Raw genomic sequence first — 19,071 nt, 5'->3', positions numbered from 1 at the left:
GCATGTGCAAAGCATAATTCTTGAAATGTTGCTGTTGTTGTTGTCAGGTGCCATCGACTCATAGTGACCCCATGCACAGAAGAACGAAACAATGTCCGATCCTGGGCCAATCTCACTACCTGCCACACCTGACAAAATCAATGATGCTACCTGGCTGATCCATCTCGTTGGGGGTCTTCCTCTTTTTCTCTGACCCTCCATCTTACCCAGCATGACATCCTTCTCCAATGACTGTTCCCTCCTGACAATATGTTCAAAGTATGAGAGATGAAGCTTAGCCATCTTGGCTTCCAAGGAGCACTCTGGCTGCACTTCTTCCAAAACAGATCTATTGGTTCTTTTGGCAGTCCATGGCACTTTTAGTATTCTCCTCCAACACCACAACTCAAAGGCATCAATTTTTCTACGAACTTCCTTATTCACTGTCCAGCTTTCGCATCCATATGAAGTTACTGAAAATACCATGGCTTGGGTCAGGCACACCTTAGTTCTCAAGCTGACATCTTTGTTCTTCACACTTTAAAAAAGTTCCTGTGTAGCAGATTTGCCTAATGCAATACGTCATCTGGTCTCTTGACTACTGCTTCTACGAGTGCTGATAGTTGATCTAAGAAGAATGAAGTCCTTGACAACTTCAATCTTTTCTCCTTTGATAAGAATGTTGTTTCTTGGTCCAGTGGTGAGGATTTTTGTTTTCTTGATATTGAGATGTAATCCATATTGAAGGCTGTGCTCTTTGATCTTCATCAGTAAATGTTTCAAGTCCTCTTCATTTTCAGCGATCAAGGTTGTATCATCTGCATATCGCAGGTTGTTAATGAGTCTTCCTCCAATCCTGATGCCACGTTTTTCTTCATAGAACCCAGCTTCTCGTATTATTTGCGTACAGGTTGAATAAGTATGGTGAAAGAACACAACCTTGTCGCACACCTTTCCCAATTTTAAAACAACACATTTTAATTCTCGAAATAGTTGCATCTTTTTATGTTGGGGTTTTACAGATTGTTCATATGGTTTGTCTGCCACGCCAAACGTGCTTTTTTTTCTTGCTGGATAGGCAGGAGTAAAGAAAGGGTCCTGCACACGTTAACTTTAGGACTGGGACCCACAGGCAGAAGTCAAAAGCAGCAGCCAAATAATTTGCCCTTGGACCGATGGGGCTCTTTCTCTCCGCCACTTTTAGCGCTGGTTCCCTGTGCTGGTCTGACTGTAGTCCCGTCCTCTCACCTCCACCGAGCAGGATGGCCACAGAGGGAGTCCCGCACACCTTGATCGATTTCTAATCTCACATCCTGACCCTTATGCTAGATCCAGAGCTCTGGTGCTGTTCCTTGAGAGCAGTGTCTCTGGGTTTTGAGCCCCTCCCCCATGGAGCCTGTCCTACCAGACTCTGCTCTGCCACCGTCAAACCCGGCATTAACTTTTGATCGATCAAAATTTTATGTACCATATGCCATTTGGGTATTCATGAGTACAGCTTAACCAATACATGCAGTATTTTTAAACCTACTGTATTTATTTTTTTAACCATTTTTTCAACAGTTAAAAAGGTTTCTGTTCTGTTGTTAAGTGGCCTTGAATCAGTTACGACTCATAGTGATCCTGTATAGGGTTTCTTAGGAGCAGCTGCTGAATTTGAACCACCAACCTTGTGATTCAAACTGACCTGTGGTCCAGTGCTTTTTCTACAGTGCCAAATTGTCTTATAATATTATTCACGTTTTGATTTACTAGACAGTCAAGAAGGCAATACTGTTCTTTTAAGGAAATATGATGTACTTTCAACCTAAACTGAGAGCTATTTAGTATAGTAATTACAAAATGCATAAGGCATACATACTGTAATGCATCAGCTTTGTTCTGAGTGTTTTAAATGAATAAGCTCAGTTATGCCCAAATTCTTTAAGGCGGATACGCTGACTCCATTTTACAGGACTGGAAATGAACACAAGGAGACTGAGTTATCTCCCGAAAGTCACATAGCTACTACCTGGTTGAACTGGGCTTCAAACCAAAGCCCTCTGGCTCCTTTGTCTGGGCTCTTCGTCACGTCACCGTGGAATTCCACCTCATGCACTAGGCTGTACTGAACACTTCCTGCTTTGAAGCTCAATGCTATGTGTAGTCATGTTTGTTATCCTCCCTATACTCAACTGTGAATTCCTACTTCTCCCCTATGTCTGCTGCATTCAATTAATTTAGTAAGTGATATCAGACTTACAATATATAGTCATTGCTAAGAATCAATATAAAAGAATAAACACATACGTGGGTAAGTTAAAAGCATAGGCACCTTTATTAAACAAAAATAAAAAAATGTGAAGCTACTATTTCTTGACATGGCCCCTACCCACATCAACACACTTCTTAAAGCATTATTTCCATTTCTCTAAACCTTATTTAGTAGAGTCCTGGTGTTTATTTTTTGGGTAACCCTTCCTTGAAGAATTCTGCTTCTTTCCAATGTTCTTTGAGTTTTGGGAACAAAAAGCTGTCTGAAGGGCAAGATCAGGACAGTAGGTTGGACAGCATAGTATTTCCCAATGAAATTCTCCGAGGACAAACCACTGGTGGTGGTGGTGTGCTGTGTAGTCGATTAGGACTCACAGCAACCCTACTACATAGGGTTTCCGAGGCTGTAAATCTTCACAGGAGCAGAAAGCCTCATCTTTCTCCTGCAGAATGGCAGGTAGTTTCCAACTGCTGACCTTAAGGTTCACAGCCTGATTCATAACCACTGTGCTACCAAAGCTCATTCTGTCATCAAAAAGTGAGCAGGTGCATTGTCTTAAAAGGAAAAATGTCCTTGGTACAATTTTCCTGGCCTTTTTCTCACCTATGCAGTTTTCAATTGTCTTAGAACATCTTCTGAATAAGCCCCTGTGGCCATCCTGTATCCCTTGAGAAAACGTATCAAGATTACCCTTTTGGAATCCCAAAAAAGAGTCACCATAACCTTCTGAGTTGACTGCTCTGCCTTAAATTTAACTGACCCAGCCTGCTTTGAAGGGACCTTTTTTTAAAAAGCACCCTAATGATATGAAGGAGTCCTAGTGTGGCACCAGGGGTCAACGAGCTGGTCTGTAAGGTCCTTTAAACTGCAAGGTTGGTGGTTCAAGTTCACCAGCCACTCCTGGGACACCCTACATAGGATCACTATGGGTCATAACCAACGTGATGGCACTTAACAATGATACTAACACTAGTGTATTATTGAAAGACTTTGTCTGCATTCATTCACTGATTGCAGAGACATATTTCAACAGGTTTTGTTTGGAATAAACCCATGCATGCATGTGTGAGCTGGGATCCTAGTAGCAATACTTTTTGACTGACTCTTGTATGTTTTAAAATAAGCTGAAGGTTTACAAATTACACTTGTCCTCCTACCTTGTACTCATTCTTATCCTGAAGATCTGAAGTAAACAATCTGATTCTCATGTCTGCTGCTGAAGTACAAAATCTGGAAGATCAAAATCAAATAGAAGAAATCAATTTTTACCTTTATAAAGTGAGCTCCCTTCCCTCCAACTTAAAAAAGTAAATTTTATTTTAAACTCTTTCTTGGAAAAAACAAAGGTTGGAATAAAAAAGCATCATTTTATAAGTATACCAGGTCAAAAATAAGTATTAAAATATAGTTGTACTTTAATTTTTTTTCTATCTTTTATTGTGAATTATGTGATAGTTTACATGGGAGAACATTAGCTTTACATTCATCCTATCGTATATCATTACACTGCCATGGATACAATGCCCTCCATGCACCCTTAACCAATCAACGGGTATATACCTTGCAAGCCTGCCCCCTGGTGCTCAGCACATAGCCCCTCTCCCTCTCTGGGTCTAGAGTTTCCAGCTGCTCCATCTCTCCATGTCATCATCCCTGCCTCTATCTCTGGCATCACTGTTTCTCTGGGTAGGGTCCCGTACTCCACTCGTCTTCCTTGATGGTTCCAGGGACCTCCGCTCCTGGACTTCAAAGTCCACCACTCCACTCCTTTTGCTACAAAACATCTATGTTTACATTTCTAACCCTCACAGTCAGTCCTGATAGTAATTTTTCACTATTGTACCATGTGAGTGCTATCCACATCTCCTTTCATCAGTCCCGCCTGGTAGACTGGATACTACTCAGTAGAGATTCTACCTTCCTCCGCACCCTCTGGATCTAGGCTCCCTCTTGATAGCTTGTAAGCTAGTCACTTCTTGCCTTAGTTGTTGTTGTTAAGTGCCGCTGAGTCGATCCCGACCCACAGCAACACTGCACAGGGTTTCCGAGGAGCAGCTGGTGAGTTTGAACCGTCAGCCAGTATCCAAGTTACTCATCCCTATCTACCCTGTGAATGGAGAGGGTGGGAATGATCCTCGCTGTAAAGATTTATTCCCCCTTTTAAGCTACTGAATCTATAGGTGTTTGTCAAGTTCATCAAATTGTATCAGATTACTCTTTTTTAACCTCTTCTTTCTTCTTCTAGTTGAGCTCTGATTATCTAGCCATGAAGCCAGGTCAAGTGGGTATTATCTGCAAGTGTGGGTGTTACTGTGCATATGCCCTCTCTTCTTACCACTCTAGTCGTCTGTGGCTATGTGACTGACTCTGGGCCCAGGAGTCTCCAGGTCTTGCAAAACTGCTGGCCAACCAGGTCTCCACCCAGGTTCACAGGAGTGTATCAAATGTGGTTGGACTTAGCTCACAGTTTCATTGCTGTTTTTCCCTCTCATCCCTTTATTGGTGACCAACATGGTCACCAATCAGAGCGTGTCTGCTCATGTATTCCCACTGAGTCTCATCAGTCTAGGAAGGGGGTTTGCCCTGAGGGGACCCGACTGTTTGCTTTGATGTCTCCTGGGTGAGCAACTTGCTTGTTCTTGTAGTAGTCAGTCGAACTGCCATTATTGTTCTGTATTATTCCTGTAGATCTTTCTTTTAGGAAGTATCTTCTGTTCTTTTAGCCACTCCAGACTTGTCTTCTTGTCCTTTTAAGTGGAAATTTACCACCTCACAAGACTCTAGAAGGGGTTCAGGATTCCACCTATGGTCTTATGTAATGCAGAGGCTCTGCAGGAAGCCTCCTTCATTGGACACATTGTAGCCCCATTTAAAGTATTCCAAGCAGTTAAAGGCAGAAGACGGACTTACAAGCTTTCTATGGTGGTATTTCTGGCGATTCCTTTCTGTCCCCCTCAATTGTCTATTTTATAATGTTATGGCAGGGAAACCAAGATTCAACAGACAGCCAAGCATCTTAACATTATTGTCCCCTTTTGCCCATTCCAAGCACATCTCAATCCCTGTATGCTGCTGAGCATTTCTGATTCTGAATTGCTAACTTGTCCAATGAAGCCTATAGCCGTGAATACTGATTGTGAGTTCTCTGTGGCCACTGCAATGAATTACTGAACCTAACGAAGTTAAGAGTGCTGTGTGAAGGATAACTGGGGTCAGAACTGGAAGGGAAGGTTGGAGGGGAGTGCCATGTTTGACCTCAGCCTCATATGAACAGGCCTTGGGCTAACGTTGAATTTGATTCTCCTTCTCTCTGGTGACATTAGAGGATGCTAGATGCTAGTTAACTTCATGTATATGTTTTTGTTGTTGCTTTTACAAGCATATTAACTAGTACACATATTTCATTAGCCTTTTCACAAGCAAATTATTTTCTGGTTTGAATATTTTGTTATCATGTATTTTCAGTAATGAAGGCAAACTGAAATTAAGGGGTAAAATGTTTTTGAGTTAATATGGGTTTTGATGCAGTTGTGTGGGATACATGTGTTCCAAGTGTACTCGTTGGGGTAAGGCCTGTTTCTTCTGATTCATAGCTATGGGTCCTTGCAAATTGGTGGCATGTATCACAACTGGGATAACAGTTTCACAAGAAACCTCAAAGGCTGCAAATGTTGGTGGGGATAAATATCCCATAGGCCACAAATGCTTACAGATTTTGAGTATCAAGTTTTCTTCTACCAAGTAGATTTTCATTTGATTAGTCAGATCAGCCTAATCTTTTCTCCACCACTTAACAGGCATTTGTGATGACACTTGACTGCTTTTGGTCTGAGTTTCCTTTTAATCAAATGAAGGAGACTACATTAACTGACTGATAGCACAGTGGTTACGAGTCGGGCTGCTAATGTCACGGTCAGCAGGAGAAAGATGAGGCTTTCTGCTCCTGTAAAGATTTACAGCCTCGGAAACCCTATGCAGGGTTGTTATGAGTTGGAACCGACTCCAAGGCATACCACCACCACCAATGTTCTTTTTGGAGTCCTGGTGTGGCACTGTGGGACAACGCACTGGACTTCAAGGTCTGTTTAAACCGCAAGGTCTGCAATTCAAATTTACCAGCTACTCCTTCGAAAACCTATACAGAGTTGTCATGAGTTGGAACCGATTCTACAGCACTTAACAACAACAGTGTCCTTCTTGAGTGCTGGTGTGACGCTGTAGGATAAGCACTGGATTGTTAACTGCAAAGTCAGTGGTTCAAATACATCAGTCACTTCTGGGAAACCTGATTGTTGTTGTTGTTAAGTGCCGTCGAGTCGGTTCCGACCCATAGCGACCCCGTACAGGGTTTCCGAGGGTGTAAATCCTTACGGGAGTAGAAAGCCTCATCTTTCTCCCGCGGAGCGGCTGGTAGTTTCGAACCGCTGTCCTTAAGGTTCGCAGCCCGATTCGTAACCACTACGCTACCAGAGCTGATACAGGGTCCTTAAGAGTTGAAACAGACTCAGAATGAACAATATTCTTTTAATTTATAATGTGCGGATGCTTTCATTCTTATTTCAAAATGTAGCTATATACCCTGATCTTCATTTTCATTTAATCTGTTGTTGTTAGGAGTCCCATGCAAAATGATTTTTGACTACTATTAACTACATATGACAAATTAGAACTGCCCACTAGCATTTTCTAGGCTATAATCTTTATGGCAGCATATTGTCAAGTCTTTTTCCTGTGGAGCCACTGCATTAGTAGTTGAGCACTTAAGCACTGCACCACCAGAGCTCCTTTCATTTAACCTAATCCATACCTATACTCAATTAGCAAATAAGTACGAAAATGGCTGCTTTGATTTGGGGCATTTCAAGTAGAAGACAACAAAACAAAACAAAACAAAAACACATGAGGACCAAAAACCAACCAGACCAATCACATCCACTTAATAATTTAACTGTGGGACTAGTGTCAACGAATATACTTCTGGAAAACAACAACAACAAAACCCCAAGCAAAACACCCCTCCTGTGCTGTCTTTGTCACACACATGGCATCACGGGTTCCTTTTGCTTTAGTTTTGATATCAGGGTTTTTTCCAGTACAATCCAGCATCTTCAATCTAGTCAAGTTTCCCTTAGTTCAATTTCTTCAGTTCATCTCCAGAACCATTCTTCATAGCTCTCTTTGGGTAAGATGATAAAAAGAGATAAAAGGGTAAAGGAGAAGAAAGGGAAAGTCTAAAAAATATTAAATACTTGTGCATCAGCTGCAATGGAGAAAGAATGCTATGTTGTTGTGAGGTGCTGTTCAGATGCCTCCAACTCATAGCGAGCCTATGCATAAGAGAACGAAATATGACTCAGTCCTGTGCCATCCTCATAATCAGTCTTCTATTTGAGACCATTGTTGCAGCCACCGTGTCAAGCCATCTCATCGAGGGTCTTCCTCTTTTTCAAGAATCCCTAACTTTATCAGGCATGATGCCCTTTTCAAGGGACTGGTTCCCCTTGAAAACAAGGTCACAGTATGTGAAACAGAGTCTGGTCATTCTTGCTTCTAAGGAGCATTCTGGCTGTATTTCTAAGACACCTTTGCTTGTTGTCTGATACTCCAAGGTACATTCAATATTCTTCACCAACACCTCAATTCTAATACATCAATACTCCAGTCTCCTTTATTCACTGGCCAGATTTCACACACATGAGCTAACTAAAAATACCATGGGTTAGGTCAGGTGCACTTTAGCCCTCAAAATGACATCTTTGCTCTTTAACACTTTAAAGAAGTCTTGTGTGGCAGATTCACCCAATGCAATAAGCTGTTTGATTTCTTGAATGTTGCTTCCATGAGCACTGATTATAGATCAAAGTATAATGAAATCCTTGAAAAAAACTTTAACCTTTTCTTCATTTATCATGATGATATTTGTGTGCTTGTGAGGACTTCTGTCTTTTTTTTTTACAGTTAAGTTGTAATCTATACAGAAGGTTGTAATCTTTCATTTTCATGAGCCAAGTACTTCAATTTGTATGCGCTTTCAGGAAATAACCTTCATCTGCATATTGAAGGTTGTTAATGAGCTTTCCTCCAATCCTGTCATGTTCTTCTTCATATGGTCCAGCTTCTTGGTACATTATGGGTAAAACCATTATTTATTCCTAAGTATATATTTAAAGAAATCTGAGCACAACCAAGATACATGTACAAGACTGTTTAGAGCTGTATTATTTGTAATCACTCATAGCTGGAAACACATTAGAACGGGTAAAATGATAGTATACTCACAGTGGAACAATGCAATAATATACAGCTAAAGCTGAGAAAGCTGGTACCTGTATAAGGTGAAAACCTGTCAGATAAGGATTACTTGTAGAGATTTTCCACTAAAAGGAAAAGGTAGAAAAGTATAAGATTGTACCTGTGAAAGGCAGGAAACATATGTTATCTGGAAAAACAAAGTTGTCTCCTTAAATTCTGCTTCTCACTGGTTTCACTGTAATCGATAGCTAGGGCTACCAGAAGAAACAGGATGACTCTCACACATATAAAGTATCGAAAGAAGTTGAAAAATAAGCAAAACTAAATTATGTTGTTTAGGACTGCATGACTAGCTAATACAGCTATAAACAAAAGGTAAGGAGATGATTATCGTAATCATCATGAGAGTGATCACCTTTAAGGGGAAGTATGATAGTTACAGATTTATGTCCACATGGCTGGGCCAGGATTCTGTGGTTTGGCATTAAGATATAGTAATCCCCCATGATAAGATTTAGCATAATGCAAATGCCTCTACAATGAGATTTGATATGAATAGACAATCAACTGAAAGGAATTTTCCTTGGGAGTGTGATGTGCAACATCTTTCATCTTGTTGTGTACCATCAAGTCCATTCCCACTTACAGTGACCGTGAATAGGGCTTTATGAGAGCGACTTGGTGGTTTGGACTGCAGACCTTCAGTTAGCAGTCGAGTACTTATCCTACAGTGCCAACACCAGGACTCACTTTCATTTTACAAGAGATAAAAGGAGATAAGAGCAGAGAAGATGGACCTTCTACCACCAAGATAAAAGAGCTGGGAGTGGAGTATGTCGTTTAGATCTGTGGTCTCTGTACTGTGAGATCCTAGATCCATGTTGCTAAGTACTGTTGAGTTGTTTCTGACTCATAGCAACCCTATATATAGTGTTTTCAAGAAGCGGCTGCTGAGTTTGAACCACTGACCTTGCAGTTCAAACCAACCTTGAGGTAGAGTGCTTACCCTAGATCTGTGTTGTGGTTGTTAAGTGCCATCAAATTGGTTCTGACCCATAGTGACCCTGTCTAGGGTTTCCAAGGAGCAGCTGGTGAGCCTGAACTGTAGACCTTGCAGTTCAAATGACTTTGGAGTCTGGTGCATTAGCCCACAGTGCCACACCAGGACTCTAGATCTGTGTTACTGGTACTTAAAGTCATCACTTTAATAAAGCGAGAAGACCTTTGAGAACCCAAGTAAGGCAAACAGTTTACTATCCAGGCATTGTGAAGAATAAGCAAGTGGGTATGAAAATGAATAGGAAGGCAGGGAGAGAGAGATTAGGACTGACGGAAATTAAATGCTAAAGATAAAGAAAATCATCAGCAAGGGGTTCTTTCTAACTGAAAGACAAAAGCTAATGATGGTAAGGGAGATACTATGCTAAACCTCAATCTACTTGACCAATATGTAGCCATGAAAATAATGTAAAATTCAAAGAAATCATTTAAAAAATAGAAAAGGTTATTGGTGTCAAGTGAATTCTAACTCATGGTGACCCGATGTGATACAGAATACATAGACGGTATTGTTTCCCTTATTATACTTCTGTGTTTCCAAATTTTATATAGTAAGCAAGCACTATTTTGGTAATAAAATATATAATGTTTTCGAAAACAACAAACTTGTACTGTCAGCTTGCCTGAAAAATACTGTCATTAAAATGAATGATGGTTAATGTTTTCTGAATTCATTATTTATATTTGTCGAGTCCTAAAACAGAATTTGAGGCGGCTTACCAAAATGGGTTTTAAAAAAAAGCCCAACAAGATACAACTGACGAAACAAAACAAATCCATTAAAAGGAGGACAGCCAAACAGGTGCCAAGCAATGCATGCAGGTAGTATACAATATGACACCAGAAAATTGAGGTGCCCAGATGCATCACAAAACTGAACTAGGAGAAGAGATGGATTCCATACCCTCCAAATTCTGCCACAGAATTAAGAGTCTGAATCTTGTTTGGGTCCTGATTCTTTTTAAAAGAAAGGGAAATGAACAGCACACTCACCATATATATAATCATATATAAGTCATGGTCTGGTGCTGTCAGATGACCACTGGACTTTTAATCACAGAACTGGAGGTTCAAACATTCCAGCCACTCCTCGGAAATCCTATACAGGGTCACTATGGGTTGGAACTGACATGATGTCACTTAACAACAGAAACATTATTCACATGGTCATTCCTTCTATTAAAACTTCTTCAAACCTCACAACATAATGTTAAAATGTAGTTTTGTGAAGACATTTCTACAGAGAGCTAATGTAACTTAGTATACATTTGCAATTTGGGGAGAATTTAAGGTACTTATCAACAAAAAACTGGGAGCTAGAAAAACAAAAGGGAAGAACATGCTCAGCATTACTCAAGCTGAGAAAACTGAAGAAAAAATTGAAGCCTTGACTTGCAATATTGAAGGATTCTAAAGGAAAACCTAAGAAAGGTGTGCGACAGGCTTGTATTCTTTTACCATACTTATTCAACCTGTACGCTGAGCAAATAATCTGAGACACTGGATTATATGAAGAAAAACGTGGCATCAGGATTGGAGAAAGACTCAATAACAACCTGCCATATGCAGATGATACAACCTTGCTTGCTGAAAGTGAAGAGGACTTTATATATTTATTGATGAAGGTCAGAGACCACAGCCTTTGGTATGGATAACATCTCAATGTAAAGAAAACAAAAATCCTCACCAATGGACCAATAAACAACATTCTTATCAACGGAGAAAAGAATGAAGTTGTCAGGGACTTCATTCTTCTTGGGTCAACTGTCAACACTTACGGAAGCAACATTCAAGAAATCAAATGATGCACCACTGCATTAGGCAAATGTGCTGTACAAGATCTTTTGAAAGTGTTGAAGAGCAAAGATGTCAGTTTGAGGATTAAGGTGCGCCTGACCCAAGCCATGGTGTTTTCAGTAACCTCATATGCATGTGAAAGCTGGACAGTGAATAAGGAAGACCGTAGAAGAATTGATGCTTTTGAGTTATGGTGTTGGAGGGGAATATGAAAAGTGTCATGGGCTGCCAAAAGAACCAACAGATCTATGTTAGAAAAAGTGCAGCCAGAGTGCTCCTTGGAGGCCAGGATGGCTAAATTTCGTCTCTCATACTTCAGACACATTGTCAGGAGGGACCTGCCATTGGAGAAGGATATCATGTTTGGTAAGGTGGAGGGTCAGAGAAAAAGAGGAAGACCTCCCAATGAGATGGACTGACAAAGTGGCAGCATCAAAGGACTCAAGCATGGCAACAATTGTGAGGTTAGCTCAGGACTGGGCAGTGTTTTGTTCTGCTCTGCATAGGGTTGATATGAGTTGGTACCGACTCGATGGCACTTTACAACAACAAGGGCAAAATACTGATTGAGTCAGAAAGCATCAAACGGAAGTGGAAGGAATACAGAGAGTCACTGTGCCAAAAAGAAATGGCCAGTGTTCAACCATTAGGACAGCCAATGATACTGAAAGAAGTCTAAGGTGCACTGAAGGCACTGGCAAAAAACAAGGCTCTGGGAATTGATAGAATACAAATAGAAATCTTTCAACAAACTGATGCAACATTGGAGGCACTCTTTAGTCTATGCCAAGAAATTTGGAAGACAGCTGCTTGGCTAACTGACTGGAAGAGATCCATTATTTATGTCCATTCCAAAGAGAGGTGACCCAACGGAATGCAAAATCATCGGACAATGTCATTAATACCACAAGCAAGTAAAATTTTCCTAAGGAAAACACAAAAATTTCTGCAACAATACATTGACAAAGAACTTCCCAGAAGTCCAGGGCAGATTCAGAAAAGGCTGTGGAATGAAGGATATCATCGCTGACATCAGATGGACCTTAGACGAAAGCAGAGAATATCAGAAAGATGTTCACTTGTGCTTTATTGACTACACAAAGGCTTTTGGTTGTGTGGATCATGACAAGCTATGGACAACATGGTAGAGAATGAGTACTCTGGAACACTTAATTGTGCTTATGAGGAACCTGTACATGGACCAAGAGGCAGCTGTTTGAACAGAACAAGGGAACACTTAATGATTGAAAATTAGGAAAGGTGTGTGATAGGTTGTATTCTTTCAACATACTTATTCAATCTGTATGCTGAGCAAATGATCCAAGAAGCTGGATTATATGAAGAAAAACGCGGCATCAGGATTGGAGGAAGACTCATTAACAACCTGTGATATGCAGATGATACAACCTTGTTTGCTATAAGTGAAGAGGATTTAAAATACTTACTGATGAAGATCAAAGACCATGGCCCTCGGTATGGGTTGCACCTCAACGTAAGAAAACATGAATCTTCACATTGGACCAATAAATAATATCAATATAAATGGAAAAGATTGACGTTGTGACAGACTTCATTTTGCTGGGGTCAACCATCAACACTCATGGAAGCAGTGGTGAAGATATGAAATGATGTACTGCATTAGGTAAATCTGCTGCACAGGACCTCTTTAAAGTGTTGAAGAGCAGAGACGTCAGTTTGAGGACTAAAGACAGTGAGTAAGGAAGACCGTAGAAAAATGGATGCATTTGAGTTATGGTGTTGGAGGAGGATTTGGAAAGTACTATGGACTGCCAAAAGAACAAACAGATCTGTGTTGGAAGAAGTACAGCCAGAGTGCTCCTTGGAGGCCAGGATGGCCAGACTTCGTCTTTCATACTTCAGACACATTATTAGGAAGGCCCAGTCCCTGGAGAAGGATATCATGTTTAGTAAAGTGGAGGATGGAGAACAAGAGGAAGATCCCCAATGAGATGACAGCAGCACTGGACTCAAATACAGCAAGGGTTGTGAGGCTGGCGCAGGGCTGGGCAGTGTTTCTTTCTGTTGTGAATAGGTTGCTATGAGTTGGTACTGACTCGATGGTACCTAACAACAACAAAAACAAAATGAAACAATTTAGATCCAACTGATAAAATTAAGAGGAATGCTTCTAATGTTAATTGTTTTTATTTGGTTACTGACAAGAGCGGCTGTATAGATTATTCGAAATTGTTAGGTCCTGTTGAGTTGGTCCTGACTCATAGCAACTCTGTGCACAATATAAGAAAACAGTGTCTGGTCCTGTGTCATCCTCAAAATTGTTGTGTTCGAGCCCACCGTTGCAGTCACTATGTCAATATATCTCACTAAGGGGTCTTCTTCTTTTTTGCTGACCCTCCATTTTACCAAGTATGATGCCCATTTTCAACAACTGTTCCTCCAAGGACATGCTTAGATAACAAGAGATGAAGTCTCATCATCCTTACCTCTAAGGAGCATTCAGTCTATACTTTCTCAAAGACAGGTTTGTCCATTCTTCTGACAGTCTATAGTACTTTCTGTAGTCTTCACTAACATTGTACTTCAAATATATCAGGTCTTCTAGGTCTTCCTTATTCATTGTCTGACTTTCACATACATATGAGATGCCTGAAAATACCAGGCTCTGGTCAGGCGGATTTTAGTCCTCAAAGTGATATCTTTGCTTTTTAACACCTGCCACTCCTAGGAAATCCTACACAGGGTTGCTATGAGTAAGAACTGACTTAACAGCACTGAAAACAACAATCTCTAAATCTTGCAGAAAAAAAAAATAGTATCTTGCTAACCTTGCTGTAGGCACTGGATTTGTTAGGACACAACACTAACCATAAAACAACAAACCTCTCATCAAAAGACACTATGAACACAACAAATAGACAAGCATTAGACTGGAAGGCAATATTCACAACATATACATATGTGAAAGGATGTACAGACAGAGAACAGAAACAACAACACAATCCAATTAAGAAGTGTGCAAAACACATAAGCAGAGACTTCATAAAGTACAGAGAAAAGATTACTGATGATATGAAAAGTGCTGAGCATCATCATCACGGAAATGTCATTGTAGTACCAAGCAAATGTCAAAAAGTAAAAATAATGACGAGTAAATGTTGGGAAGTAGATACAGAAACTGGGGAATCCTAGGTTATTGTTGGGAGTACAGAATGTTAGAAGCAATTTTGAAACTGACAGTTTCTTAGAAGACTAAACATGTATCTCTCCTCTGACTTAACAATTATACTCATAAGAGAAATGAAAGCATCTGAAGTTGTACACAGAGCAGCTAAAAACGAACAATTAGCCGGTTGCTCATTAACAGAATGGATAAACCAACTACGGTATATTCATATAATGTCATCGACTACTACTCCAAACTAAAATGAAGCACTGTTTCAGCAACATGGATTCAACCCCATAAGCCAGATACAAAACTATACATTCTACATGACTGAATTCATATGAAGTTCTGAAATAAGCACAATTAAGTTCTGGCAATAAAAATCAGATCAAAGGTTGCTTTGGTAAGGAGCAGGGTACAGGGATTGACTGGAAGAGTCAAGAAGTAACTTTTTGTGTGACAGAAACACTGTTTTTTAAAAAGGGTATGGGGTGCACTAGTGTGTAAGTGTCAAAATTGATTAAACTGTACCCTTTATATAAATAATTTAAATTACTCAGGTAGAAGCAAGTTTATGGCCATTGAGAAGTGTTTACTAGAAGACATACTTTTTAGATTTGACATCTGTAGAAACCAAGGTTAGTGCTTAATTACAAACCTTCAATAGCCTGCCATATTCTTGCCGTTCTGATGAAGGCAGGTAAACATTTATATAATTGCTCTTTTAAAATGCTTTCACAAAAATTGAAGACTAAGGACTAAAACTATACTTTTATATATACCAAAAAAAACCTGAAAATGTGACACTGATTTACACATGGGGCAGAAAGATTGATTAATGCCTCAACTCAATTTAGGTATTTTCAGAGTTGTACTTTGAATAAGGAGCTCTGGTAGCGTAGTGGTTACGAATCGGGCTGCGAACCTTAAGGTCAGCGGTTCGAAACTACCAGCCGCTCCACGGGAGAAAGATGAGGCTTTCTACTCCTGTAAAGATTTACACCCTTGGAAACCTTGTACAGGATCGCTATGGGTCGGACCCGACTCGATGGCACTTAACAACAACAACAACAACAACTTTGAATAATGAAGGTGGTGAACTTGGTGAAGAATCTGGGAAGACTTCAAATCCAGCTGAATCTGATGCAGAGCTTTGGAGTGCTCTGCCATGGTTGCCTATTGAAATTCTACGACAGATGACACTCTTCAGTTATGAAATAAGAGTCAATGCCCAAATGCCTAATGTTAGTTGTTAAGTGCAGGCAAGTTGGCTTCCTCTCATAGTGACCCTGTAAAGCATTTCTGAGGAGTGGCTGGTGGGTTAGAACCACTGACTTGTGATTAGCAGTCTAATGCTGATCCTATAGAGTCATATCAGGACGCCATCTGACATCTTGGAGAAAACAAAAACGGAACTTTCAAGGGAAGAAAAAAAAGTCTCTATATTAAAAAACTTGAGATGATCACAATCAAAGAAAACGAATAAATTCTGCATAAAAATAATTTCAAACTTACCTGATGACTGGAGGCAATGTATCGAGTCGAGTCTCTGGGCTCCAGGCGATGCCGTCCACTCGGACTCCATGGTGAAACTTTCGGAGAGTTTTGTACTCAATTCCTTCAGTTTCTGCTGCTTCCTCCTAAGCATACATAATAAATGCTTTAGTAGGCCACGAGAAAGAACGCAATAATCTAGCTATCATTATAATGAAGAATTTACCAGGAGTTCACATATTTGCTTTGGAAAAGTTCAAATGCAAACCAGACATTCAGCTCTAACTAGTTCATTGAAATAAAAAACCACCATCATAACGCCAAGTCTCTCAAAATTAGTCAAAATCAACTACAGTCAAAGAGTAAACATGATATACTTCATTTTAATGAAAACATATTTAACTCCTAATAGTAAACACATTTCACAGCAAACTCAGGGGATAAAGAATACTTTGAGAATCAGAAAATTTTAGGTAACACTGAACATAAAGTTACGCTTATAAGGAAGAAACCATGGACTTTATGGTGCCTCAAAACCATGATAAGTATCAATAATTTTTATATAGTTTATATATGGCACTCTAGAAGTATTAAGATAGTAAGTAATCTGTAATACTAGTCTATGAATTGTGTTTGTTGTTAGGTGTTGTCAAATGGGTTCAAACTCACAGTGACCCTATGCACAACAGGATTAAACACTGCCTGGTCCTGTCCCATCCTCCTATCTTTTGAGTCAACTGTTGTTGACATTTTGTCAACCCATATCCTTGGAAGAGGCTGGGGGCCTCCCCCCACACTTTTTTTAAAGTGGAGGCACTTTACTGTCTATGAATTAAAACACTAACTCAAATCCAACCCAACATACTGCCACTGAGTTGACTATGACTCATAGCCTCCCTGCATAGAGTTTCTGAGGCTGTAAATCTTCCCTGGTGCAGACAGTTTCATCTTTTTTCTGTGGAGCACCTGTTGGGTTTGAGGTTAGCAGCCCAATGCTTAACCTCAGTGCCGCTGAGACTCCAAATGAATGATGAATATACACACAATAATTTAGTTAATTTAGACTTCTGGATAAATGACCTTGAGTATAAGCATTCAATAAAGACAACTTATTTACTGGGTTTAAAGAACCAAGGTGGCACTGTTAAGATAAGCACTGGATTGCTAACGCATAAGGTCTGCGTTTCAAACCTACAAGCAGCGGTGTGGATGAAAGATGAGGGTTTATGCTACCATAAACATTTATCATCTAGGACTCTATATAGGTCTCTATGAGTCAGATTCAACTCAATGGCACTATTTTTGATATTAACCCAGTTTAATCCTAGCCAAATGACTTAAGCTTCATCCTCATAGATAGAGGGAAAAATAAATTTTAGAAAGCCATCTGTATCTGAAAATGTGGACAATCACCTGAAAGTCTCTCACTACAAAGGTAATGCAAAAATCCACATCTATAAAGTAACTGCAGAAAGCATCAAAAGAAGATAGAAGGAATACAGAGTGTCACGGTACCAAAGACAAATGGTTGATGTTCAACCATTTCAAGAGGAAGCATATGCTCAAGAGCCAGTGATACTGAAGGAAGAAGTCCAAGATGAACTGAAGGCATTGGAAAAGAACAAAGCTCCACGAATTGATGGAATACAGGTGAAATCTTTCAACAAACTGATGCAACACTGGAGGAACTCACTCATCTATGACAAATTTGGAAGACAGCTAGTTGGCCAATGGACTGGAAGAGACCCATATTTGGGCCCATTTCAAATACAGGTGACCCAGTGGAATGTGGAAATCATTGGACAGTACCATTAATATCACATACAAGTAAGATTTTACAAGAGATAATTTAAAAACAGCTGCAACAGTACATTGACAGGGAACTGCCAGATGTTCAAACCAGATTTAGATGAGAACATGGAATGAGGGTTACCACTGCTGAAGTCAGATGAATCTTGGCTGAAAGCAGAGAATATCAGAAAGATGTTTGTGCTCTACTGGTTATGCAAAGGCTTTTGACTATGTGGTTTATGACGAGCTATGGATAACACTGTGAAGAATGAGTATTCCAGAACATTTATTTGTGCTCATGAGGAACTTGTACATAGACTAAGAGGCAGTTGTTAGAACAGAACGAGGGGACATGGAAGATTTAAAATCAGAAAAGGTGTGCAACAGGGTTGTATTCTTTTGCCATATTTAGTCAATCTTTATGGTGAGCAAATAATCAGAGAAACTGGATTATATGAACATGACATTAGGATTGGAGTAAGATTCATTAACACAGATGCTGCAACCTTGATTGCTGAAAGCAAAGAGGATTTAAAATACTTACTGATGAAGATCAAAGACCACAGCCTTCAATATGGGTTGCAACTCAGTATGAAGTAAACAAAAATCTTTACCACGAGACCAATAAATAACATCATGATAAATGTAGAAAAGGTTAAATTGTCAGAAAATTCATTTTACTTGGATCCACTATTAATATTCATGGAAGCAGCAGTCAAGAAATGTAATGATGTATTGTATTAGGCAAATTTGCTGCACAAGAACTATTTAAACTGTCCAGCAGCAAATATATCAGTTTGAGGACTAAGGGGCTCCTGACTCAAACCATTGTATTTTCAATAGTCTCATATGCATGTGAGAGTTGGACAGTGAATAGAGAAGACTGTACAAGAATAGATGTATTTGAGCTTTGGTGTTGGAGGAGAAGATTAAAGGTACCATGGAATGCCAGTACAAACCAATCTGTATTGGAAGAAGCACAGCCAGAATAGAATGCTCTTTAGAGGCTAGGATAGTGAGACTTCAGCTCTCATATTTCAGGCTATAATTAGGAGGGACCAATCCCTAGAGAAGGACATTGTTGTTGTTGTTGTCAGGTGCCATCGAATCGGAACCGACTCAAGCGACCCCATGCACAGCAGAATGAAACAATGTCCAATCCTGGGCCAACCTCTACCACTGCCACACTTGACGCCATCCTCTTTTTCTCTGACCCTCCATCTTACGCAGCATGACATCCTTCTCCAGCGACTGTTCCCTCCGGACAATATGTCCAAAGTATGAGAGACGAAGCTTAGCC

At 40.0% G+C, this 19,071-nt stretch overlaps 1 protein-coding gene across 1 annotated transcript in view; it reads right to left on the bottom strand.

Annotated features, from left to right (window-relative positions):
- The window catches only part of NUP37 (nucleoporin 37kDa), a 78,014-nt gene that overhangs the window by 36,066 nt on the left and 22,877 nt on the right, over window positions 1-19,071 (bottom strand). Inside the window, exons 2-3 of the mRNA XM_006871092.1 lie at window positions 16,002-16,126; window positions 3,391-3,463 (exon numbers count right to left, since the gene is read on the bottom strand). Coding sequence (XP_006871154.1) covers window positions 3,391-3,463; window positions 16,002-16,126 — 198 coding nt within the window. The remainder of the gene's footprint in view (window positions 1-3,390; window positions 3,464-16,001; window positions 16,127-19,071) is intronic.

This window comes from Chrysochloris asiatica, unplaced genomic scaffold, assembly GCF_000296735.1.
Source record: "Chrysochloris asiatica unplaced genomic scaffold, ChrAsi1.0 scaffold00160, whole genome shotgun sequence".
Classification (NCBI taxonomy): domain Eukaryota; kingdom Metazoa; phylum Chordata; class Mammalia; order Afrosoricida; family Chrysochloridae; genus Chrysochloris; species Chrysochloris asiatica.
The sequence above is the reverse complement of the archived record's forward strand: the minus strand, read 5'-3'. Positions and strand labels throughout refer to the sequence as shown.